This window comes from Erithacus rubecula (assembly GCF_903797595.1).
Source record: "Erithacus rubecula genome assembly, chromosome: 3".
Taxonomy (NCBI): Eukaryota; Metazoa; Chordata; class Aves; order Passeriformes; family Muscicapidae; genus Erithacus; species Erithacus rubecula.
The window spans coordinates 76,287,341-76,314,704 of NC_136689.1; the positions used below are offsets into that span (position 1 = coordinate 76,287,341).

General features: G+C 38.1%; 1 protein-coding gene across 3 annotated transcripts in view; it reads right to left on the reverse strand.

The window, feature by feature from the left end:
- Nucleotides 1-27,364, reverse strand: part of TRIO (trio Rho guanine nucleotide exchange factor) — a 243,336-nt gene that overhangs the window by 82,688 nt on the left and 133,284 nt on the right. For all 3 annotated transcript variants that reach the window (XR_013773848.1, XM_079302720.1, XM_079302721.1), the window contains exons 16-28: nucleotides 21,950-22,069; nucleotides 20,373-20,564; nucleotides 19,755-19,904; nucleotides 18,191-18,305; nucleotides 13,799-13,914; nucleotides 10,384-10,506; nucleotides 7,434-7,628; nucleotides 7,207-7,322; nucleotides 6,591-6,657; nucleotides 5,707-5,816; nucleotides 4,572-4,641; nucleotides 4,024-4,113; nucleotides 2,058-2,150 (exon numbers count right to left, since the gene is read on the reverse strand). Coding sequence is in view for 2 of the 3 variants with exons in the window: in XM_079302720.1 (XP_079158846.1) it covers nucleotides 2,058-2,150; nucleotides 4,024-4,113; nucleotides 4,572-4,641; nucleotides 5,707-5,816; nucleotides 6,591-6,657; nucleotides 7,207-7,322; nucleotides 7,434-7,628; nucleotides 10,384-10,506; nucleotides 13,799-13,914; nucleotides 18,191-18,305; nucleotides 19,755-19,904; nucleotides 20,373-20,564; nucleotides 21,950-22,069 (1,557 nt within the window). In the remaining variant the exon portion in view is untranslated. The remainder of the gene's footprint in view (nucleotides 1-2,057; nucleotides 2,151-4,023; nucleotides 4,114-4,571; nucleotides 4,642-5,706; nucleotides 5,817-6,590; nucleotides 6,658-7,206; nucleotides 7,323-7,433; nucleotides 7,629-10,383; nucleotides 10,507-13,798; nucleotides 13,915-18,190; nucleotides 18,306-19,754; nucleotides 19,905-20,372; nucleotides 20,565-21,949; nucleotides 22,070-27,364) is intronic.

The window sequence follows — 27,364 nt, forward strand, 5'->3', positions numbered from 1 at the left end:
AAAAATCTCTTTGAACTTCTTACTCTGCCAATGATATGACAGTATACTTTGTTTCTATCATGATCAGTTCTTCAAGGAGCAGCCCAATCTATCAGTTAACCACTTTTAATTTAAATAGGTTTATCTGCTTAATAAGAAATCTTTAAAAGTTAAGAACAGAACTTTTTTTGATAAGCACAGACACAATTATCAGATGTGCTACATCAAGCCCAGAACAATGCAGCTGCCAAGTCATGAAGATGGGGGAAAGCAGGGCAGCACAAATGGACCCCTCCCACCTTCCAGGCCAGTCATTTCTCCACTGCACCAAACACCTGCTCTGTACAACTACTGATAAAGAGAATTTACACTGTTTTATTCTAAGTATTCTATTCTGTGTTCACACAATTGAAATCAACCTACAGACAAAACTTTTCAATACAACTGGGCATTAACTAATGGATAGAAGTTAGAACATGCTGAAGTGTTGTATTAGAATTTAGGGCATACAGTTCTCTGCCCATTCAATATCCCACAGATTTAAAATAACAGCACCTGAACTGATATTCAAATTTCCTCACAGCTCTTAAGCATTTGAACAGTATCAAGATAAAATGCAGGTTACATAACCAAAAGGGCATATTGTGTTACTTCTGTTATTCAAAAGGCCCATTTAATTCTTTCCCTCAGGTTAAATTCCTTTTCTCCTTTTTAAAGGGAAAGCCATGCGACTTCTACTATTCTGATCATTACATTGTCTTTATTCAACTGCCAATACCACCATCACAGCAAAACACTACAGGATCACTCCTAAATTTTGCATGACAACTCCACAGAACAGTGACAATAACTAAGTATCTCTCACAGCCACAGAAGAAGAACAGCTTCAATATCATGTAGAAAAACAAGCAAAACTTTGATAACTAAAATGTTTCACCTATCATTCAAGTTTTAGGCACTTGATCTTACCATGCTATACATCTCTCTCCTATTACAGGAAAAAAAAAAAAAAAAAGAAAAAGAAAAAAAGGACAGATAACCCAGAAATCCATCAACCACTAGACAAATCCATTTTGCATGCAGCAAAGACATCTGGCTCTTCCACTTCTTCCATAAAGTAGCTGGCTAAAGCATATTAATATAAAAATAATAATAACTGTTGGAATTAATACCTCAAAATCTCTGAAACAGCACAGCCCACAGTATTTATGTAATTATAACTTGACTAACTTGCCACTCCTTGCAAGTAGAAAATAGACAAAAAGTCTCAGTCAAAAATGACAGATTTGTGTCTACCCAATGTGACCTGAAATAACCTCTAATGTTTTTCAGAAATTTCAAAAGCAATCACACATGGCTGTTCTCAAGTCAAATGGGGAGACACAGATCAGTTAGAGTGCATTTGTAGGCTGCTACAACAAAACAAGCGTTGCCACCCAAGAGAGACCCAGCACAGCCCAAGAACACTGCTGCTCACTTGAGAAGACATCTGCCCACTGAGTGAAAGCTCTAACTACAGGGTTCCAAAAGTTGAGCTTATTCTAACAGCTACAATTTACCTGACATTTACAGGCAACATTACAAATAACAACAGATCTACAGGTACAGTCACTATGTGTATTTTCTGATACACACATATTATGTGCATTATAGATACTTTATATTAAATATATATATAAAAATATATACTTTATATATAAATAATTATATTATTATGTAACAGCATTTAATACCATCAGCATGGCTTGCCAAAAGGCAGTGTAGAAACCATCACAAAAATGGCTTTATAGCCACATACCCATGAATTCCTTTTTTACCCTGCAAATGCAAATTATATTTTCTAAGTAAACATCAGGAGACAGGTATCTTTTTTTTGTTTGTTTGTTTACAGAAATCTGGACAAAAAGTTGCTTGTTTATGCCTTCTTCCTTTTCAGCTGAAATTTTGCAGCAGTGTTTGCAGCTGCCCAGGATGTTGGAGTCTCAGAGAGCAGAGTAGAAAAACCCTCCTGACTCAGCAAGAGCTTTGCCTTCTTATTTATGAGCAGCAGAATCAGATGAAGAACCCTGAATACTGACCTTTAAAAGAAGCTGGTATTTTGTTATCCTTTGGACAGGTTTGATAAGGTAAGAGGAGATAGAGTTGGCCAGTCCATGTCGTTGTTGTATTTCCTATGTGGAAAAAGCAAATGTTTGAAGACTGTGAGCAGCAACACTCAGATATAAACTGCTTTGAGGGATATGAAATAATATACACTAACTACAAATTGTATTTTAGCAGGGGAAAAAAAAAAACCAAAAAAAACCAAACCAGGATAACCAGATATTACAGGCACAATGAATCATTATGCTGTGCATCTGCCTGCTCACTTGGTACAAACAGAAGATTATAACCTCGGAGAGTACCTGTGAAACACTTCAACAAACCTAAGCACAATTAGGGACACAGAAAGTGTGGCAACACCTTTCTTAAAAAAACATTAAGGTTTGTACTTCTTTTCCCACTTGCAAGAGAGGAAAAACCCTCACATTCCTGGGAAGAGGCAGGAGTACCAGGAAGGCTAGAGGTTCCTCAGCATCCCCTGCTACTTCAGAGCCAAGAGGCACAGCCAGCCTCATCCCCCACCAGAGGGAGCACCGAGTAGCAGTTTCTGACTGAAGCAAAGAGGTCACCAAGCACTTGAATAGAAAACAGCCACTTACAAACAGAAACGAAAAAAGAATGACCTCCACAAAGCTAAAGGTGGAAAACAGAACTATTTGATAGATAAATTGGATGATTACAGATTTCAGGTACTGACTGGGGATGAACCCCACTGATAGAGTCTGCCATTTATTATAGCATTTCAATCAAACAATTTCAACCAAGCAATTTCAACCAGCAAGTTAGATCCCACAACCATGTGCCATCTAATGATGGTTACAGTATTATAAATTCCCAAAGTGGCATACACATGAAGGGACATCATATTTTCACATGGACCAGTGGAAGCACTCGAGTTCTCTGTGCACAGAATTAAGTCTTGACACTTCTAATATACTTTAGGTGAATGAGGGGATGGAGAGCTCTGAATATAGTGGTAAAACAGATGGATCAAAGGAGGGGGTGGCAAGAATTTGCTTCTAATACTTTTATCAGAGCCCTGTGTTAATTTTTAAAGTGGTATTTACTAAATTTTTCTGGTCATATCTACCTGATTTTCTCTAACTTACCTGTTCTTCTTCAAACACTGAAAACTTAACGGAGGCTCTACAGACAGGCTTTGCCTTACAATGTTTAGAAGCCCCATTTCCTCAGTGATTAGACTTTTGAGATTAACCCCTAGGGCTTCAGGGATTTCCTCTACTTCCCTCTACTTGTATAAACACTTGTAAAAAAAATTGTAGTATCACTACACAGCTAGTGGCTCAGCTGGGGAAAAAAATGGAAAAAGAGAGCACTCTAATTAAATCATCTGTTAATACGTCCAACCAAAACTCATTCACCATGGCCAAAATTCCTCCCTAAACCCTCTAACACATTCACATTTTTGTCACTTTTTTATGCAGAATATTACATGTATAGACTGTGGAACCATGTGACTGAATAAGGAGGTTCAGCCCTTCTGAATAACAGCAGTGAACTGAATTACCACTACATGCAATTACAGTTTAAAAGTGCTCCAAAAATTTAACCAAGATTTCTATCTCTATTCCATACAATGCAAACTAAGCACATCAAAATGCTAAGATTTGCATGATGTGCTTGTGTGAGCTGAAGATTCATGTCTTGGTTGTTGTTGCCAGAACCTGCTTCCAGTTCTGAAACCCTCTGATATTCAACAGAGACTTTTCACATCTGATTTGACAGCACTGTAACACCAACTGAGCAATGGAAGTTAACCACGTGAGACAGGATTGACTTTCTTAAGCTGACAGCTTAGTAAATTGCAGCATTATTAACAGGAAACTTGCATTTTCTCAACAAATTAGGCACTCAGTAGAACTGCAAATACATGAGTCAAACAGCCAGGGCATGCTTTTAAGATGGACACAATGTACTTACATCAAAGTATGCTCCTGCATGTTCTAATATCAGCTGAGTGGAATCTGGCTTATTTTTACAGTAGGTTACATACATCTGGAATTTGTCTGCCTGCAGAACAAAATGCAAATTTACAAATGTTATCAGAGAGCATCATTCCTATCTCAAAATTTTTATACTTTTATCAGAGGGCTTATCTTCCCTATCAAGAAACTTAGCTGTATACAATTATATTTCGTCTCAAATTGGCAGCATACAAATATATATCAGGCAAGTAAGACTGAAAACAACAGCCATGTATATAAAAACAAGTTATTCAAAGCTAAGACAAACCAAATCTGCACACAGGTATAGGAAACTTGCATACACTTGAAGAACAGCTAAAGACTGGCATCTGACAGGAGGGCCCTAATTGTTGTTTTCTCAGCCAGAGATACACATGTTTTACTCCAACTTGAAGGAAGAGGTACTTGTACAAATCAAAAAGGGATCTGAGAGCAAGAACTCCATTCATCCTGTCATGCCTCCTATCCCCCTTCTACTTCTAAATGTAAGTCTGACTTCATTACCCAAGTAACGAAGCAATGTCCAACATCTTCTGGTAGCTGTTCATATTTTTCCAACTCCTTGAGAAATATACTGTGGGTAGAAAAGAAACAAGTAGTAAAAGGCATATGAAACATTTTCATTACTGCAACTTGTTTGGATCTGTTGTCTGTGAAAAAAGGCCATTAGAAACTTTTCTGTAATATCAAATGAATGAGTTAAAGAAATAAAGGTAACTGGAATAGATAAAAATGTGTAATAAAATCACTAATATGAAATACAATTCAATAAAAATTCTGATGACAAGATCAGAAATTGAACCAGTGGACATGCAGTTAATACACAGGAAATACACAAAAATTTAGTAATTGCTGTTGCTCTCTATCAAGAAGGTTTCCAACTGTTTTCAGTTTCAAGAAAAGCCTTCATCTTATTTAAAAAATCCCAAACCTTGCTTTTTGGATACTCAGGTTCTCAAGTTAACACAAAGCATACAAAGAACTGTAAAATCAGAGTCAGGAATATGCTGGGGTATATTTTATTACTTCAAAGAGTCATAACTCAAATGTGTACACAACCAGGAAATAACAAAGAAGGAAGATTCAGAGCAAGAATTCTGTACACAGATCCCCCTAGGAACCACTCCATTCAGAAGAAATGGAGTGGACAAGTCCCTTTTATGCTCTGTACTCAAGTAAATTAAATTATGCTGGGGCAACTCCACAGCAGCTATGAAGAGCCAAAACAGAGCTGGGAGCCCTACTCTTTCCCACTAACAGCTGCATTTGGATATCAAGAATGAGGGCTCTGAAAGAATGACAGAGGCCTAATGTTTGTGCTAGGTTTGTATTTCATTGAATTCAGTGGTTTTCATCTCTTTAGAACCATTTATAAAGCTACAACAATACTTTGGTGCATCCAAAAAACTTCTTAAATGCTGAAAGATGCCCGAGACTTAAAAATACAATTTCTAATGGTGTACCTACCTCTCTGCAAAAAGCAACTGCTGAAGTAATTTAGCAATGCAAGAGGAAAATATTTAATTTTTTTTCATGGGAAAGCATTCATTATTGATATACACAATATTTTCATTAGGAAATCCCTCAGATCATCATTTGGATTTAGCAGTAGTATGGAAATGGAAGATAAGTCACTCACTTATTGTGGAACTCATAAATTTCCTGCATGTTTCCAAAGATAATGTGTTCTTTGTTTACAATACCAGGCGGGATCTCCTCAACTCCACTTGTCATTTCCCATAGATATGTCTGCCCAGAAAAAAAAGATGTGTGAAAAGTGATTATAAACTCCCAACAGATGCAGCCAGGTATCTGTAAGTATGCATTCCTGGAGAGAAACTAGGCAAAGATCACACAGCAGCATCATCTTCAACTGTGACAATGCCTGTTGTGTCAAATATATCTTGTGATTTTGACAGTGAAATACAAGTTCTAAAACTGACAATTTAACATAGTCCCTGAGACTTCATCATTTAAAATGCATAGTGCTCTTGACAACCTCTAAAGCTTCAGGATATTCCTTATCAAGGTCATGTCTGCAGTCTAGAAGTTCATGCTTTGTGCAACAGCTACCACTGAACATTAGTTGCTTCAGCACAACAATTACTGGGCACTTTTCCATGGAATCTCACTGAATTTCTATTCAAAAAGTCAGCTAGTAGCAGAACATGTGATACAGATAATAAGAGAATTAGCACAAGCTCTCCCCTATTGCTAGCAAAGCAAATAAAGTAAACCCCTCCTTTTTCCCTCCTCTCTCTAAAACAAAAACCCCCACATGTTTATGAATTGGGAAAGGAACAAATACTGAAACTCAGTACTAACAAAAGCAAAACATACAGGGTGAATTCTGAAATGGCTGTTATCAGATATAATTCTAAGTTTCTTCTTAACAGCAGTAAAATTACTTAATTTGATCCTATGATTCCAAATCAATCATGCTCAGCTGTTAAAAGCAGAAAAAACCAGAAAGCAACCGATTGAATCCTGCCTTCAAAGATTAGTGAATAAAAGAAAACTCACATCCATGCATTCCCGGAGGTCTCTTACGTAAGCCTTTTCTGTCTGAATTAGCTCAGCCATAATGAACCTTAGGTGACAACAGAAAGAATAATCAAATCTCAGTCTGTTAGATCACTATGAATGTGTAATAACCAGAATACATCTTTCTCCTCATCAGCTTTTGCTTTTCCACTGCAGCAAGAAAAAAATCTGAGAACTGAAATGTGAAGAGAGACAACAGAGGAAGGAAACCTAAGAGGTAACATCCCTCCATTACTAACCAGGACAAAAATAAATGGGGAAGGAGATGGAATTTTTTCTCTAACATTTTTCATTGCTACAGTCATTTAACTTTGGTCTTGCTTCCTCCCCTTACAAATTTATTTCACATTATTTCTAAAAAGGAAAAAAGCATGTTAAAAGAAGTCTAACAGTTTTGAAAGTTTAAGCTTCTGTCACGCTAGAATTATTTGTGAGAACAAGCATGTGAATAAATGGCAATAAGAGATACTGAGTACTATCACTCTCTTTTTACCATTTATATGATTTCTAAGCTGCCAGACAAGCCATGACAGTTGTTTCATTAACAGGATTGATTTATGCATTCTCATTGATTAAAAATAAATAAATGTATTACTCTTTCCTGCGGGCAGACTTTCGTTTTTCTTCGTTAAGCTCATGAGCAGCATCGCGCAGTTTCACCTCTGACCCAGGGACACTGGCTGGGATTATATCCAGCTGCAAGCTTTTGCTCTTTATTAAAGAAAGGAAGAATTCATTAAGGAAGGAGCCAGGAGAAAAAGGTAGCTAAATTAAATGCAAGTAAAGCTTGTTTGCCTGTCATCACACTCAAATTTCTCTTACCGATTTATTGGAATCAGAGGAAATACCCAGAGCTTTCTCTAAAGAGGTCCTGTATTTCTCCATGCGCAGGGAAAAGTCTCTGTACCTCTTATCCACTGCTGTGACACATTTTTTAATCTCTGTTGCATGAGCATGCCCTTTTTCACAAAAGCCATCAGCCAGCTGTATCAACAACTTCACCCTCTCTTTGGTTTGCTATGAAAACAGGAAAATATCAAACAGTTACAAGCTCTACCTGTCATGCAGGGGGTCATTTTGCTTAACTGCTACTAAGTGCAATTAGAGAAGGAATTGAAGAAGCTACTTTCCTCCCCTCTCTTCCCAGAACTCCTTTAAACAGATACCTTTTTACTTAATAAAAATAGCACAAGATTAATGTAGGTTTCCTTGAGTTTTATTATTACATGACTAGAAGCAGATTGTTTATTTTCCTTTGAAAAATATGCTTCATATCTAACCCAGAGATTAAATTCTGCTAGGCAAGCTTTTCAGCATGGGTACTCTTGCATCAACATAAAGGCATTTTGATGCCAAAGAGGGTACTTTGTTCATTACCACTGAAGCACTGGTATTGGACCTGGCCCACAGCCTCAAGAATCTACCTCCTTTAGACACACAGAAATGCTAAGATGGAAGTAAGTCTTGTTATATGCTTTGCTCTTTAATGGGTTAAGACTAAATTCTTTAAATCTTTTCTATATTATGCTTTGTTGGCACAGAGTTGTTTGAGAGAAACTAACAGAAACAAGTAGTTACCACCAAATCTGTAAGTGCTTTTCCCAAATGACAAGCTGCCTAAGATTATGCACTTTCTTTCATGTAAATCATAAATCATCCACAATGGATGAGTTTATACATTCACCTCTCTCTCATGAGTGAAGTGTACTGTCAGGGCCCTTGCTAGCAGAAAGTTAAGCAAAATAGTCAATAAAACCTTGAGTCTTACATTATTGAAAAAATCATGTTTGTCCTCTTAATTCTTTTTGTTCCCTAACGGTCCCTCATCCAAGCATTTTTCAGTACGGAATTAGCAAGGGCTAACATATCCTCCTTCCAAGAGGTAGCAAAATACCAAGGGAGTGATATAAAAAACATCCTTTCAAAAAGGGCACCAATATCATCTGCAGGCTGAAATAGGAAGGAGCAGTGCTGCTCTGCATAATGGAAGGAATCCAGCAAATCAAAGTCTGGAGCAAAGATTAGGCAGAAGAAAATCCAGGTTTGAACACCAAAAGTGATCTCTGTTATTTCTGGATTTTCTTTTCTCCCTTCCCCCATGTTCCCTGACCATCTCCATCTCCAAGTCTCTTCTGAGGTGATCCTTCAGACAAAAGAACATGTGCTTACTTTCCTGGACTCTATTATTTCTCTATGAAGGTTGGAGAACCAGAGAGAGAAACAGGTGACAGTTTGAACAGGTGGCAAAACAAAACAGAGGCAGACAAGGCTAAAAACTTAGGTACTTCAGTCATGCAATGGTTGTCTGTATTTCACATGTGAAAACTGGTAAGCCTCAGGAGTGACATCTGCATCTCTGTAAAGGCCTCCAGAGATGTAGAATTACATTCTGCTGCTTGACTCAATAAGGTCTACAGCAGAAGCACAGAATACTTCAATAAAATGACCTAACAAATAAAGCTTTAATATTTCTACTATCTTATAACTAATAAGTTGAATAATAATACAGCTTGTTCTATTTTATATCCTAAATGAACATTCAGTAATCCACAATCATGAAGATATAAAAGTGGAAATCAAAGGCCCTGAAAGGTTTGTAGGTATTGAAAACATTTTTAAGCTACCTCACTACAATTTTGTCATGAGAAATCAACAGCACATAGGGCTCATGGAACTCCAGTAGCAATGAATATCTGGTGTTTATCTTCTGGTTTATTCTACTGTCAGCAGAAATACAGACAGAAAGCCACTGCAAGTGAACAGATCATAATGGATACATCCTTGGGGGATTTTTTGATGGGCAGGAAGAATCCAGTTATTTTATTTTGTTTAAAATCTTACATAAGTCAACTTGTATTCAACTTGTTTATTGACAACATGGATGAAGGAATAGAATGCACCCTTAGCAAGTTTGTTGATGATATGAAACTGGAGGGGGGATTGGCTGTGCTACCTCAGTGGGACTCTGATAGGCAGGGGAATTGGGCAGAGAAATGTAATGAAGTTCAACAAGGGTAAATACAAGGTCCTGCAACCTGGGGGGAATAACCCCAAGGACCAGCATGGGCTGGGTGCAGATCTACTAGGCTCTGTGGAGAAGGAGCTGGGAGTCTGGGTGGAGGAGCATGAGCTGCAGTGCCCTTGTGGCCAGGAGGGCCAGGAGTATTCTGGGTTGCATCAGGAAGAGTGTGGCCAGCAGGTGGAGGGAGGTGATCCTGACCCTCTACTTGACCCTGTTGAGGCCACATCTGGAGTACTGTGTTCAATTCTTGTTTTCACAGTTCAGGAAAGACAAGGACCTAATAGAGAGGGCCCAGCAGATCAACACTAAGATGGTTTGTGGTCTGGAGCATCTCTCTAATGAGGAGAGACTGTGGGAGCTGGGCCTGTTTAGTCTGGAGAAGAGTGAGAGGGGATCTCACCAAAATATAAAATATCTCAAAGGTGACTGACAGGAAGATGGTGCCAGACTCTTCAGTGATGCCCAGTGACAGGACAAGGAGTAACAGCTATGAACTAAAACACAAGAAGTTTCATCTCAACTGAGCAAGATCATCTTTGCATTGAGGGTGGCAGAGCACAGACAGGCTGCCCAGGGATGCCATGGAGTCTCCCTCTGCAAAGACATTCAAACCCCACCTGGAGACATTCCTGTGCAATCTGCTCTTGGGGACTCTGCCTTGGCAGGGCAATTTGACTAACTGATCTCCAGAGGTTCCCTCCAACTCTAAGTATTTTGTAATTTTCTGACAATTTAAAAAATTGACGTTACCTTTGCTGTGATCTGAAATTCTTCATGTTCTTTTAACAACTCTTGAGTGTGCTGGATACTGGAACCAGTGGAAGTATGTGTGGATAAATAAAACTCTCCATTGTCATGAATCCATTCCAGAGCCTAAATAAAGCAATAATAAAGGAAAGTAAGAGAAAGGCAATATATTTTTACCAATAGAAACCATCTGTAATCGGTACACATCAAACAAACACAGTTTGACCACAGGTGAATTTTACTCTATGTCACTTGTGGCAATCATCTAATACCTCTACAATATCAAATACTTCATAGCTCTGAAATAATTCATTTAGTCTATGAAACAATGCTTAGAGAATTAAAAATGACATATGAATCCAAACACTTCAGGGAAGTCCACTACTGAAGGATTATAGCAGTCCACTATTGAAAGGTTCTAGCTAATTGTGTTTACAGTTTTGCTAGTATACTCCCTAGCTGAGGAAAAAGAAAAAAATAATCTCTTCTTTGGTGCCATATGGGACAGCTATACTCAGAAATATACATGTTCCAACTTGTAAAAATGTACATAAGAACACCAAGCATGTAGGCGAAACTTTACAAGCACCTAAGATTTAACTAGCACTTCACTCTTTTGCTGACATGTATTCCAGCCTCACAAAGTGTGGTCTGTGTTCCTAAAAATTAAACCTGCAGCAGAGAAAGAACAGTGAGATGTCTCATTAAACAAATTCATGCATGTATAAGTAGGAAAAAAAACCACAAACAAGGAACTGCAAACTAAGATTGTTTCCCTTCCACATCCTGACACTTCATTTGGTCACTATTATGAAAAATGCTGATACATGCAATTATCTATGCTTTACCCACATTACCTGCTGCCCTTTTAAGCATAACTCAGTGGTCATGAGGAATCTCTGGCTCCTGGAAAAAGCAAGAGTAGTCTCCAACTGCTGCATAACAGTAAAAATCTAATTGACAACTGTTCTGCAGCCCTCAATACAGGCTTCCTACTGCAGCAGGCAGAGGGACGGGAGCTTAGAAACTTCTCGTTTCTGACAAAGCCAATAGCAGATGTTCAAAGAGTTTTATACAGCTTGCTTAGAATCCCCTTATTACTAAACATGTGTATCCTCTGTATCTTCAGTTAATACACAGAACACTAGATATAAATTTAATACCCCAAGAGAAAAAGTAGTAGATTGCTCGTGGCTTCTCACTCTTCCCCTTCAAAAGGATAAACTGAAATTATGAGCATTATCCATCCATATTAGCAGGAACAGGAAAATATTTCTCTTGGTGGACAGCAGATATGTATGTTTCACACTCATAACCTTACACTGAATCAGAAAAGGCACTGTCTGTATTATAATTCCACCAATGATTTAAGTGCATCAAAGCTGTGATGAAACGACTCTGATTCCCTTACTTCCACTTCAAATGCTCTTCCTTCTTGGTGCAAAACCTGAAGTGAGTAGAAAGCCTTCAAAATTCAACACCAAATGTGAATGCCAGGATGCCATTTTCTTAGTCACATACTAGTGCAGGTGCAAGCCTGATGAGATGGGCCTATACTTTTAAAAGTTGCTGATGGAAACAAGCTGACAACTCCTGGACTTCTGTCAAAAAAGCAACATTTCAACCAACCACCTCTATGACATGTACTGTCATTCTAATGCCAATCTTTGAAGTGAAGACTGACATGGTCAGGCACAGCATGGCTACCACTGATACAACCAACAACACTTAATATTCACTTTTAACTTTTTAACCTCTGCCTTCTTTTAGTGGCATTATTACACAACGTTGGAATGAAGGATGAACAAAAAGCTTCCCCTCCCCAAATCACAGAGTGGTCTGGGTTGGAAGAGAACTTAAAGATCATGTAGTTCCAATCCCCCTGCCATGAGAATGAAATGTTGTCTTTTCATAACTTGTTGGCAGCTCTCTAGAGGCACAGCATGACAGAAAGTTCGACTTTACCTTAATTCCTACAGTTTAGATCAGCTTTCATTTCACCTGAGGTATCACCACAAGAATTGGAGAAATCAGTTAAAGGATCAGGGAAGCCCTTAACTCTGAAAGAATTTGAGAATATACCATTGTGCTTGCAAACTACTATGGTATCTTTTCCATCACAAGGACATCAAGTTCTGAAAGCACAAAGGACAGGTTCTTCCAAATTCCAAAAAGACATCTAAATGAAGAGAGCAACATTTCCATATTTTTGGCTAATCACTGTGGAGTCCCATATATGGTTTGGTTTGCTTTGCTTTTTGATGACTGAACTGGTGATTGCTGAAAAACGGGATTTACAATGAAAATGCTGACAGATCTTTATCTCCAGTGTTTGACTGTTAGTTAGTAATCTCTATACAAAAGCAAGTAGATCATGTGCTTGTCAGAGGTTTAAATTAAGGTTATTCAAAAGTGAGGTGGGGAGGCAAGGGGGGGGGCAGGGAAGGGAAGGGATGGTGGTGGTGTTGTAAAGACATAACTGACTTCAAATTCACTCCAAAATACATCTAGCATTAATTTCTTTGTGATAGCATGAAAGGCAGACTTGAGAATTCTTAAAAGAGTGCAAACCAGACCAATAGTATTTAAACTTTTGTCTAAATTAGCTGTCAAAAAGAAATAAAAAATTAGAGGATTAGAAAGATTTAAGAAGATCTGACTACATTTTACACTATGAGCATTGTATCTTTTTTAGCAGAACAGGAACAGATAGTTTCCTTTCTTTGTCTGATAACCAGTGTCAAAAAAACCCCAAAATAACAACCATCACAGATCAATCTACTTACCACTTCTGCCTTGAACTCCCTAGTTATTTTTAAAGCATGTGTTTTGATTAGTGAAGGAGATTTTTTTTGTGTGTGTGGTTTTTTTCAATGTGTGTGGTAGTTACTTTCCAGACTGATAAACTCAGCAAAATACCAAAAGGTGGATCTATCACACAGGAAACCATGAAACCAACTACACAAAGAATTGAAAAACCAAAGTAATTCAGTTATTATTGTTTAATGAGTTATCCAACTCGTCAGATTTCTAGACCTGCCAATCAACTCAATTAGATATTTTTCCTCCAACATCTGAGAAAAATGCTGCTGCCTGTAATTTCCCCAGACAAATTAGGTGTGTGTAAAAGTTAACAAGCATAACAATTTGTCAAACACAAGCTTGCAGAAATTAGATTTGCCAGTATCAGATGAAGCAGACAGAAGCTAAACATCACCTTTAAGTTACAACAGTTACAGACACATTGCCTCACCGAATTTAGCTGTTCTGTATTAAAGGGAAGGCAAAGAATTGAATTTGCTACTTTTATCTTTCTCCATTTGAAATACTGAAAGCAATGACAAATTTGTTACTATGAGAAGACAGTGTATGTCAATCCTCACTCACACCAAAGAGGATTTTCATATGAAACCCTCACCTGTTTGGCACTTCTTTCAAACACCACATACTGCTGGCATTGATCAAGACGTCTTTTACGCATGGTCCAGTAATGCAGCACACGGTTCTCCCTCTGGAAGAGCTCATTCAAGATATCTGAAGAAATTAAAACAAAGCTTATGACAACCAAATTTAAAATATCACACTAACATCAGTGAAGTACTTTACATTGTAGAATTTACTATACACTTGTTTTTTCTCTTAGTCTTTGCTTTGGTTTTTTCCTGATATTAATGAAACACAGAGTGTTCCTTTTTCCTTACTTCCAGAAGTGCCGGTTAAAGAAACTAGAGATGCAATTAAAGCTTACTTCTGACATCTTTTTTCCTCTCAAATATTTGTCACATGGGGATTGCCACTGCTTATAGCAGGATTGAAAATGTAGGCTAATAAAGATGGCATTTGATGGGGCTTCCCCAGAAAGAATTAGCATGCAGAAGTAACACAACACACTTAAACACATTATATTACTTGAAGTAAAAAAAGGGAATTTTTAATATATCAGTCTCCTATAAAGTATTTTAATGATTTAACACAGATGAACAAATTTACAAACTCAGGTCACCACAAGATCAGATGCAGAATAAGCAGACATTACATGTACAGAAATCCAAGTAATAAAAATAGGCAATTACTAATTTTGTAATTCTCTATTGAAAAAAACCCCAATATATAATTGAGCAAGCTTACTTGTTAAATATGAATGTTCACTGAACCCTGACAGAAATTCCAGGTAATCAAATAATTAAATGTCAGAGTTTGTTATTCCTGAGTATCAGAAAACTCGCATCCAAATACCATATTTCCAACCTTTTAAATTCTTCCTAGCAAAGACCTTGTGCTTACAATATGCACAATACCTTAGCTGAACTCTGTTTCTTTAATGCTTGTGTTTTTTCCATCAAAGAAATTCTAGCAGTTTCCTGTGAAACTCACTTTACCCACTGCTGCTTCCAGAGCAGCAGCCCTACTTGACTTGGCAGCTACTGCAAACCCAGAGGGACATTGAGACCCATGGGGACATTCAAAGTCTCCACCAGGTGATTCTGTTGGAATTGCATAGAGCCAAAAGGGAGGTCCAGCAGAAGAGGCCACAAAAAAGGCTTATTCTTTACACTTTACATGCTTCCCTACTTCTACCCAGAGCTGGCTATTTTCCATAATCTGTAATTACGAGTGGAGGCTATCAGGTGCTAGGAATCTTAAGGTCTCTGCATTCTGCTCTCCCACTGCAGGTCCACCATATTTTACATTGCAAAAGCTAACAACTCCAAGAAGCAGTTTGACAGAGAAGCTCAAATAACAGGCAGCCTGGGGGGAAATGCATCTTTGTCTACGTCACCAGAGATCTGGGACCAAACACAAGCACTTGTCACAGCCTCTCTGAGGATTATGAAACCTGTCTGCATCACTGCCAACATCCTCCTGCTTACAAGCACCATATTCCCACTTGCCACAGGGTGTTGAGAATTTGCTTTTGGTTGGAATGTGGTCACTGTGGCCAAGGTTTTATTTTTTGCTGGTCAGGCTCCTCTCAAATATGCTTCAGCTGATCCGTCCCTGGCCAAGCTATGAGCTGATCTGCTGTAAGCCTTCCCTGCTTTCTCAGTTTTATTTCTGCCTTATGTCACCTCCAAAACACTTGCTCAGAGTATATGCCAGATTTCAGGAGGCAGGGAGGTGGAGTGGGTGGGACACAATCATCATTATACAATGCAACACACCCAACTGGACACACCATACAAAAAGAGACATCTTGATAGTGACGCAAGCAAAGCAGCTCTGAGAAAGAGCAAGCGAGGTGAATTGAGCAAATTGGAACAGCATTTGTTCTGTCAGGACATGATACAGATGGCAAGGCAGTGAGACATATTTGGCTGGGCACTGTTAGAGTTAGTGCCATTAATTTCTTGGACTGACAAAGAGGAGAAAAAATATTCTATAAACTACTCTTTAGGAAGCTATAGAACATCAATATTTAATACTAAGTTTGGAAAAGCACCTCTGTATCTCAAGCCACCTGAAATACAGTCCCTGTTGCTGTCATCTACTTTGATTCTGACATTTGTTAGGATTGTTCCCTAAACTTTTAGCTTCTTCTCCAGGCTCAGAGAGCTCTCAGCTGTCTCTATGCATCCTGGTCCCTTCTATCAACCTATCTAAAAATATAAGCACCATTAGACAAGTTCCTGAACTGCGCTCAGCCGCAGCCTGTACAGCAGAGACAGGTAACACAGATGCACGCAGACTTAGCAGCCAAACAAAGATGAAGATGCTCTCATTTCTGAGCTTACAGGAATTGTCACCAACACAATCCATCAGTTACAGCAGTTTTAGGCCACAATTCCTTCCTAAATGGGACAATATTTGGGTACCCTTAACTGCATATCAAAAGAAATTATTTACGGAGATATGCAGGGATATAAGGGCACCTCTCGGAGTTCAGTAACACTGTAATTCCTGCTCCCCATGAAGCATGTGCTTAGCTAAACTTTGCCTAGAATAAGACATCACATTAAGACATGACTTTTCCAGATAACTTAATCTGCATCTGGGAATAAGGATCAAGTACACCACTGAATGAGGTTTTTGAAAAATATTCAGCAGTTCTACAGAAACTGAGTGATTATTCAAGTTTTTAAGGCATTCATTTACAAACTATACACTGATTTCAGTCTGCCAGTTTCAAGCATACCTCTGAGTGCAATGCTCTATTAAAACATATGTAACCTCTCTCTCACTAAAATAAACACTTTTTTCTTGATTCAGAAAAGAGGTGAAAGGAGAACTTGAAGAACAGAGTGAACTTTTATACCATTTGGTCAGCTACTACCATACCATTGAGACCTAACAGAAAGGAATCCCCACTAGTTCTATCTTAACTCATGTTTAATTCTCATAAGCATATATTACATGGTTTATTGGGGGGGGAAGTATTAGAGCAACAGCTTCTTTTTTTCTGCTTGGGGATTTCTGCTGCTTTTTGTTGCTTTTTAAATCACGTATCACTCATCCATAATTTTAAACGTATGCAGAACATGCATAGCACTATGGTTCTCATATGTAATTATTATTCTTAAGTACATTAGTAGAGATCTTTCTATTCTTTTCTCATATGAGCACATTTACCTTTCTCAGAATGATTGTTCCTATACAATCAAAACTGAATTGAAAAAAAAAATTGTCTAATACTCAGTAAGTGTGATAGCTACAATCACTCTCTTGCCTCTGCTCTGCTTTCTTTGTCTCTTACTGAAAGAAGAGTTAAGTGACAAATGCCAGTTTCAGTTATTGATACTGTTGACATTTGTGTTGAGATTTTGTTTTGTACATTCTATAAATGCTGGGGAGAGAAAAAACAACCCTTTGTCACAGGTCTAAACACTCAAAGTTTCAACTGCCACAATCCATTAATTTCCTTAAGAGTGAAATAAGACAAATTTCTTTCCAACATAAGTTCAATACAGGAGGATCTTCAACTTGAGTACTGTCAGATTTTGACTTGAGTAAATTTCCTGAATAAACTTAACATGAACTGTTTTCCCATTGTAGTTAAAGTGAAGCAGTGAACATGTCCTTTTCTAATAGAGGCATCAAGCAAATAAGAGCGGAAGTGACCTCTGGAGGCCATCTGCTTCAATCCCCTCTTCAAAGCAGAACTAACTTCAAAATTTTTCAGGGGCTTGTTCACCTAAATTTTAAAAATTCTTAGGGGTACAGATCCTACTACCTCTTTGAGACCTACAGGTCTCTCTCTCCATTCCCTAGAGTGCTTATTACACCTTAGAGCTGTACTGGATATTATTAATCTTAGCAAAAGCCAAGTCTCATGTAGTAGCTCTTTCCAGCTTCACCTCAGCTACTACCTGTCTACACATCCAGTTTAAACATCATGTAAGTTATCCCATACTTCATGAAGTTCCACAACATTGGTTCAAACTATCTGAAGAGCTCAAGGGCATCGTACAAGCAATAATCTCATATCACTCTGACACTCCCAGGGAGGAACATGTAGAATGTGTGACACCAACACACTGGATAAGCTTACACTGATCAGCTCCCATTTGGCTTCAGACCAAACATTATCATATGGAAGTTAACTACCTCATTGTCTCAGTAAAACCAGCACATTTGAGTCTCAAACAGAAAGAAGATTAAGTGTAATTAGCAGATAAAACAACTCCAAGCAACTTTATTTGAGTATAAGACTTTGAAGACTGTCAGCTCCTTCAACGTGTGCAAGCAATTTGTTTCCTGTTAAGGATGACAGAACACTTTCCACTTGGGCAGGCTTCACTACCCCATCACCACACATATCACAGCACATGATGATTATCATATTTTTGTAGAGAAGAGAGTAAAATCCCCTTACTTTTCACTTGTTGTTCAGGTGCTTTGATGTGTGTCACCATCCCTGGCATGTTGACACTATTCCTGTGCAGGTATTTCAGGAAGACATCAGCATTCCTCCGAGCCAATGTGCAGGCCTAGAGAGTCAGAGGTACAACTTGATTTGAAGATGCCCAAATACACTTGCAGAAGTGATTAAAGATCCTCCTAACCCCCTTTTTGTACATTTATCACCCTCTTCAGTTTTGGAAAGCATTGCATTTTAAATCTTTTCTACAAGTAAGCCAAGCCAACCCAACTATTAAAGTAGATATTCTGCCAAAGAGTTACACCTTACCTGGCAGAGAAAAAAAATAAAGTAAATAAGCAACCCCAAATAAAATGCTATTCCTCTTTTCTGAAGAACCTGAAAAGCAATTCCCTGCTCCAGGGCTTTCAGCGTGACTCAGAGCTCACAGAGAAGTTTGTGCAGTGTATGTGTTGCGTGTCACCTGAGGTTGTTTACTGTCTAAACAGTGCACATGCTCATGTCCCCACCTGCATATTCCAAAACATCTATCAGTTCTTTAAACAAAAAGTGAATTCTCTGCTGAAATAAAACCAAAACCGCTAAAATAGTAATGCCTGCTCTTAAAATATTATGGCAAGACCTTGAGATTTTTCAGTCCTTGCCACCATATTGCAAGCACTCACCTCAGCTGTTGTGTTCATCTTAACATACATCAAATGGGCTGTCTACCTCATTTTTAATATGCAAATTATGGAGGGCTACTTTAAAAGGTTAGATAAAGGTAGGATGGTTTGATACAGTAACAAAGACACTAAGTCATTGCACATACCACTTTAAAACAAATATTAGTAATACATGCCAGCTGCAGATGGTTAGATTGTATACTTTGAGTTCTGTTAATAAGTTTTTGAGTGTTGTAATCTATGTAATGAGAGCAAAAAGGTTTTTTAACAGAAGTTTTATTTATGCTGGAAAATGCCTTTGATAACAGAGCTGGTTACACTGCTCTGCAAGCACATGCTACACATTTAACTCAGTACAATCAATAATTTTCTTCACAAGGCCATTAGTTGGGGAAAAAAAACCCTTTCATTTATCTGAAGACTATTAGACAAAACCCAACTATTCCCAGATGCCTGTCTAGCATTTTCCTCCTTCTATATTTCTCTGTAGTCCCAGTACATCTGAGAGCTGCTCTGATGCACAGGCAGCAATGGCACTGTATGACTTTCACTTCTGTTCCAAAGCAGCAGCCTTTAAGCATTCTTTAGAGTGACAGCTGCTCAAAGCAGTGACTTCCAATTCCTTTTCAGTCACACTGGGAGATCTAACATCTACTGAAGTTCAACAGGAAATGTATTTATAAAACTGGCTACAATTGTATGCACTTGGCAGTATTCTCTTAATCACTGTCAGAAGCAGTTAACTCCCCACTTCCCACATCTTTGGGGAATGTTGGGGACATACCTGTAGTTTGGAAGGGGCACTGTTGCTTTCAGCCATGTCAGCCCTGTAAGAGCTGTTTGCCTGCATGCCTCCCAAGATACAGGAGACTGCAAAAAATCCCCAATCTTACCTTTAGAAAGGCTTCCTTCTGCTCCAGATGTTTGCTTATCATGGGAGTAACATGATCTGTTTCAGAGTTGGGACCCAGTTTGTCTGCTCCCCCACACCAATCTTCCTCTCGCTTATATTCTTGCTCCAGGCTTTCCAGCACACTGCACACCTTTCAGGAAAAAGGAGACCCATTCAAGTAAGGCAAAACATCAAAATTCAGGTCTCAAAAACAAGAAAACCAGTCTACCCCTTACATATACCCCCTAGCTTCTGATGTGTTTTGACTGGGACTTAAGGCAACAAACTTTGGCTGTAGGTTTGCAAGCACTGGCCTGCTTATATGGAATTGCACAGAGGCTGTCCCTAAAATTGTTCATCTTTGCCTCTGTGACTGCACAGTTCTGGATGGGCATAAGTTACGACTACAGAGAAGTAACCTTGCCAACCTCTCCCCAAACTTTTCTTTGGACAAGAAGATTAAGCTGATTTTTACCTGATTCCCACACAAAAAACAGAACTAGACATCAAATGAGCAAATACAACCAAACCTCATCAACCATTTTTCCAAGTAATGCTGTTTTATGTCACACTGAGGAATTCACCAAGGCAGACCACAGATCATGTTGCATTTTTATACCTGTTCAGAAGTTTTATAGAAGGCAACAGAGGCATTCACAAGCTTGAGACGATCCTCCATCTTCAGCATCAGCTGCTGCCAGTGGGAAGCGACCTTCTCTGCACACTCCCGGATCATATCCATATCGTAGTGATTAGCCTGCAGCATTGCCTCTGCCTTCTGCTGAACCTGCAGGGCACTTTGATGTGTTTTCTGACAAGAGGTGAAAAGTCAGGAGTTCAGTGGAGCACTTCAGTTCATTTACTGGGACACCTCAGAGGCTCACGTTTCCACTGTGTCAATGACACTTCTATACATGCACAAACACTCATCAGCTAAAAATGGCTGTCTGATACTAGTTACTGTGTGACTTCACTATGCAAATACAAAGGAAATAAATCCTGCAAAGATTTATCATAAAATCAACACTAAGTAGCAGTTCTTAACAAACAATAACTGTCTAGCATTAAGCCACATGTGGCATATCTATGTTGCATTACATGTCGTAATTATGAATTTCAGTTTGATTTTCTTTCCCTTCACAGTGACAAAAAAGAGGACAAAAATGTATCTTATTTTGGCAATTTTTACAGCTTTAGCTTCAATATTTTGTATATCAGTAGTGAGCAAAGAAAGGTGCAGGCGTGCAGACCAATAAAACAGACAACTGTCTATTGACTGTAAGCAAATTTTTTAGCCATATTTCTCTGTACAGAGAAACATTTACCTAAAATCAAGTAATATAAAAATATTAAGGGGTTAAATAATACTATTATTATATCTGAGTAAAGAAAGGCCTAGGAAACATAGATTTTTAAGCTTCCTCATAATTTTTTCTTAAATTGACACCTAGAGGTCTCATGAGGAGTTATCAAAGCTCTCAAAATGAGAATGCACACAGTGCAAACAGTAATTTAAAAAAAAAATCAAGCAAGGGGAAGCATGAAACTCTACCAAACAGGAAAAGAACATTCAAGAGTTACCACAAGGTAGAGTACTTCTGATAATAATCTACCCAAACAATCATAATATTGCTAATATTATCACTAAGTTACTCATTATTGCATGTAAATGAATAATATGATTGAAGTGCAATCTTAAGAACGCTGCCTATTTTTTTTATTTTGCAGCAATATGACCTGATAAGTTTAATCTGAAGCCATAGCATGGGGATTGACACACCACCATACACAAATTTTAGTGAAACCTACTTTCAGATAAAAATGGAAACATTAAAGGATGATCTCAGAATACACAAAACTACCACTTTCTCGATCATTTAGTCTTAATTTTTTATATTTAGCATTATAGGTTATGTTCTAGGACAGGAATAACAAATGAAAACACTATTTTCAGCAAAATTGCTGTGAACAGCTATCACTTTACAAAGATGCAAAAAGGCACTGAAGATGTTTCACCTGGAACTGCAGCTTCAAAATAAATAAGAACAAAAGCCACCTTCTCAGTAAGTGTTTTCGTCTCCTTGCCATGAGTTCAACAGTTTTTCCTAAACTGAAAATACTGTAGCATGAATCCAAGAGTGCTGTTTACAGAGAACTGTAAATACAAGGCTATGGTCAGTAAAATGGTGCTTTTACCTCTATTGCATGTTGAAACTGCTCATGCTCCCTCTGTAACTGCTCTGCCTCCTGCAAAGAGCTAGCAGTGATAAGCCCAGCATTTAACATTGACTCTCCATTTCGGATCCAGCCCAAAACCTGTAACAAAAGAGAAGACCATGAAATACACAATTTCACTGTCAACCAGCCAAAAAGCACTACTGTAGGGGTAAAAACATTTAGGGTCACATTGGCACTGGAATCAGTAACTAAATAATTTGTTAATTACATAGTACAGTGAATTCTCTATTGAGTAAGCACAGTGAATGACATTCACTACAATTTCACTGAGCTAACAACTCACAGTTTGCAGTCAACTACTGCATGCTTGTGGCTTCAGGTCATACTCTGAAAAAGGTTTCTGTCACCTGAAAAGCTGGAACAAGGTACAAGCAACAGTTGCCTAAAAGCCAGTGTCAGTAATGCAAATTGAGGATATATAGCTTAGTAAAAAGTATGCACATAATTTTGAACAGTAATGTAGAGGAAAATGTGATCATTGAGTGTCCTCCTAACTGCTTAAATATTTTCATTTTTCAGAATGTGTGTTCTTTGACATGACCACTGAAGAATCCATGGCTGGATAGAAGCCTCAGGAAATTATAAATTTCCTTATTCATAGCAGGAACATGCAACTTTTTAGACCACTCCCACAAAAGAAGAAAAAAAGGACGTTTTCTTCCTCTTTGCATGAGCTTTGTTTTTTCCTCTCCTCTCTCCATCAGGAACATTATCTGATTCCCTCCTTTAGACTCCTCTTATCTTGTTGACCATAGTCTCTTCAATCTCTCCCATGTGAAGTCAGTCACCTTATTTTTCTAGACCAACTGCTCTTTTATAAGCTCTCTCCAGTTGATAACCATAACTCAGTCATAATTTTTCAAATACTGAGTAGAATGGGACATAATTCAGGTTATTTACTCTCATCTGTACAACTCTTCTATGGAACTGCTGCCCAGCCAGTAATTACCCCTGTACTTATTCAGCTGACTATTCTTTCCAGTACATCATGCTCTGTATTTTTCACTATTAAAACTCATATCCTTCTTAAAGCACAATTCTCTGAAATATCAAGATAATTCTGAACTGTAATCCAGAGTCTTCTGATCAACTCAAACCCCTTTTCCAGCTTCTTCTGCTTTTAACTTCAAATTTAATAGCATAATTTCTAACATGTAGATTTTCTGACTGAGAACATGAACTAGTAAAATCTAAATACAGAAAAATACAATTTTTTTTTTCATTTTTAAATCTGTTTTCCAATCCATTGACTCTCTTAATAACTTTTCTTACTGAGTATGTTCTTTCAGCAAGTTATCTTGGTAATGTAGTCTCATATGACATTCTTAAAGTAAGTTAGGGCCAGACAGACTGAGCTACACTATTTTTAAAAAGCATTGATACTGCTTTTCCACCCCTCCCAGAAGAGCTCTTACCTTTTTTTTTTCTGTTACCAGAAAAAAAGGGGTTTATCAATGGAAAGCTATGATTAATTAACTTGTGTTAGCCTTTTATCCTTTAGTCACTGTTCAATTTTAATTATCTACCTGTTTCCAAATTTTTCCTGGGAACTGTGTTAAACTAGCTGACCTATAATCTTCCCTTAACTAGTCCTTTTCCAATTTTGAGAAGTAGATGTTGAGTTTCAGGCCACCATAATCTCATCCAGTCTCCTCATGTTTAACAATAAGCACTAATGTATATGACTTGATTTCAGGCAGTTTTCTAGGAATTCTAGAGGGAATTTCTCTAGGCCAGGTTGATTTGAACTTTACCAGTTTTCCTAACTTTTTCCTACTAATTGATTTTAGACCTTTAACCACTGGTAATAAATATATTAACTAACAAATCAGTTAGCTCTTAACACTAAATATTCTCATCTAGTGATCCACACATGACACTACCAATTAAAGCATTAATGCACTAAGTGATCAGGAAGATATGACTGCACTTGCAGACTAGAAACATGGGCAGAACCCAACAAAATGACCTATTAAAACATAATTCCTCAAAAACTGAAAGGCACATGTGAGTCTACACTCTAACATGTCTGACAGCCTGAAGCAACTGAGGTCTAGCCATGCTGACACAACATCCATTCCCTCAAATCTGCACCACAACCTCACCCTCTGACTTACACTTACCCAGACTGAGACACTGTTGTGTTATTAATGCAGCTTTTGCCATTTCTCCCTGCACAATAAATAGCTAAGAAGTTTTTTTTCCACCCTGATGGCATGTATATGAATTCTCCTATATGAATTCTGGAAGTCTGTAGAAAAGAAAGTCTACATTGTAGAAGGGAGGCCATGATAGCACCTTCCAGATGAGTAAGTAGGTGCAATTCTGATCCTCTGGAACGAAAGCACTGGGTCAGGTGAGCCTTGCAAGCAAGGGGAAGATGGCTCCAGCTTTGGAAAAATCACTCCTACCGCAATGGTGACACCTGCAGATCACAGCCTGGGGGCACACAAAAAGGACCATGAAAGAAGCTGGGAGTTCCTAAGTAGCTAAGGCACCTGGGGATTTTTAACACTCAAGGGAGAAAAGCCTGGGGGAAGCAGATGGGTCCAACAGACTTTCGATAGAAACTATACATGGACAAAAATATTGTCTGCAAGAACACAGAGGCAGATGTTGTATTTTTTAAATTCCTTTTTTATTTTGTCTTATGAAAGTTACTCTAGGTTCCTTCTCTATCTCAAAAAGTAATTCTTCCAGGTACAGTGTAACAAAACACACCTTTCTAGGTTCTTATACATCTAGATTTTAGAGAATTTTAATGAAGGAGAATGCTTAAGCAGGAACAATTGAAAGCTCCTCTTAACTTGGCATCCCATTATTTACAGCAGCTACAGCTAGAACAGAACATGGCATTCCAAACACAAAGACTTGCCCTCCTGCTTGGTGCAGGTCAGGGTGCAAGTGCACAAGCTGGTGAAATTCACAGGAGGAAATCTGCCAGCAGTACTCTTCCCTCTGCTCTGACTCAAGGGAAAACATAAGCATTAGGAAATAGGGAGCTTGTTCTCCTTCCAGGGGTGCTGCCTGCAGGGTTAGTTGGCATTTTCATGTTCCCACCACCTCCCTGTGTGAGTGGATCACAACCCCCATCTTTCCACCTTCAGCAGCCTAGAAAAGCATCAGCAGAGCATCTGCAAAGGTGTGGAAAAGAGACAGAATGAGGGTCACTTGGGACACTTGAAAAGGTCAGATAGGTAGATATATATCTGTATATAAATGCTTGATTTAGGATTAGTTTCTTGGACAGATTTTTTGACAGTAACTAAACATGATCACAAGACAACCTGCTTCAGTCTGCTGTCTTAGCTATGTTTTCATATCCATATGGCACTACATGGAGTGCCAGGATAACCTTCCTGAGTAGTATTTTGGGACAGTCAGAGCTCAAGTACCAAGCTAAAAGATCTGCTAGTGAAACACAAAGCAGCTCAAGATACACTTGAGGGCTGAAGCATCTGTACACCATCATACACATATGAATACACAGTTATATATCCATTAACATACACCATGATCAGAAAAGCAGAAAATACTGCACTGAAAATGCTTAATGAGCATACTGAAACCAAATGGACTGGGGTTGGAGCTTGGTAGGGATTTTGACTTTCAGCACAGTAAAGCATTCATTCTAGAAACTGAGTATGTGGGAGTGATTGTAGCAATAAGTAATCCAACAGCTGTATGTTAGGTGATTAATAAAGGAGGTTTGTCTGGCAAACATGCAGCTGGAGTTCTGGATGAGACAGACATTCTCATAAATATTACTCTGCCTCCACCTACTCATATGTCCCTGCCCTGTAAAAAGTGGTCACATTTTCCTTTCCATGTTGTTTTCCCTACACACAGCTTTTATTTCAGTCAGAATTTTCTTTCCCCTATCTTCCAAAGTTTTTCTACATAGTAATTTTCTATCCAGTTTTGCCCTTTCTGCACCCATCAACACATCAAGTTGACAAGCAAATTCTTTGCAGGTCTTCTTTAAATCTCTGTTTGAATTCTGGCTATACTGCTTCCTCCTAGTCCTGAGGCTTGATATATAAAATTTCAATTCCACAAAGCTGAACTGGCACAATAGTTAAGGAAGAAAAAATATTTAATATTTTTGTCTACTCTCTGTGCCTATTTGATAAAAATTCTCTAAGGACCAAGATTCACTATCTAGTATGAAAGAGAATCTTCACAGGTATTTGTCAAAACTCCTGCAGTGTGTCAGTCTAACCTCTTCACATGACTACAAGTTACATATCTTAATGTATTCTATATAAATACATGTTCATATGTGTGTGAGTGTGTATGTGTGTGTGAAAATACAACAGCAGTAATGTTGCTTTGGCAGGAAGAATTTAAATGGAAATACTGTTAGAATTCTTGCTATGGAGACAGTATCCCACCTACATAATAAATATGCTTGCACCTAGTTCACCAGCAATAAATCTAACAGAAAATCACAGTAATTGAACAGGAAAACCATGTGTTCATTGCTTCAGGCAACAAAACATAAACAAAACAGACTGAAGAGAAGGTTTGCCACTACATTTTACTCTCAAAGCACCTTCTGTGACCTGCTGACCTATAAAGTTTTTCCCAGTGCAGAAGAGACAGGACAAGATCATGTTTCCTTAATCATGCTTAATAAAAATCAAAATAAATCAGATGTGATTTTCTAAAAAGGCAACTGAAATCACAAAACTAAGAATTACTAGCCTCAAAGCATTCCAAAGGGCTCAAAAGAAATCTTATTAGACAATGTATTAACATTCAATTGAGTTCCATTCAATTTTCAGGCCTCAGGCTGGGTAAGTATTCTAGGTGAATCTGTACAGTAAAATCTGGAGAAGTAATACACAAACCTCCTGTCAGCTATATGTTCATGTATGATTGTCTGAAAGTTCTCACATATTTAGGCATTTAATCCCACTTGATAGAGGTGTGTTCTAGAAATCAAAAAACAGAATATGCTTTTTTCTTCCAAATCTCAGTCTACCAAGAAATGGCAGTTGGCTATGTTAGTGTACTACCTACATCTTATTATAAGAAAAACTTTTCCAGTACTTTCTTAAGAATCTAAATTTTAGCTTCAGTTTCAGTCAGGGCTAGTAGTGGCATTTGAAAAAGTTAGAAATTTCTTATAGAATGATGTAAAAATCACATATGAAGTGCAATAGAGGTATTCCCCTAAAAGCCATTATTTCCATCATCTACCTGCCAAAGTACAGAACATTTGTTTCAAACACAGGTTTTAAACACGTGTGTCTTTTTTGTAACATTTAACTTACATACAAACAAAGCTAGTAGACCAAAGCACACACTTTATTGTGGGAGCATGCAATATAAATAACTACTTAGTGTCTCTTTGAAATATTACCAAAA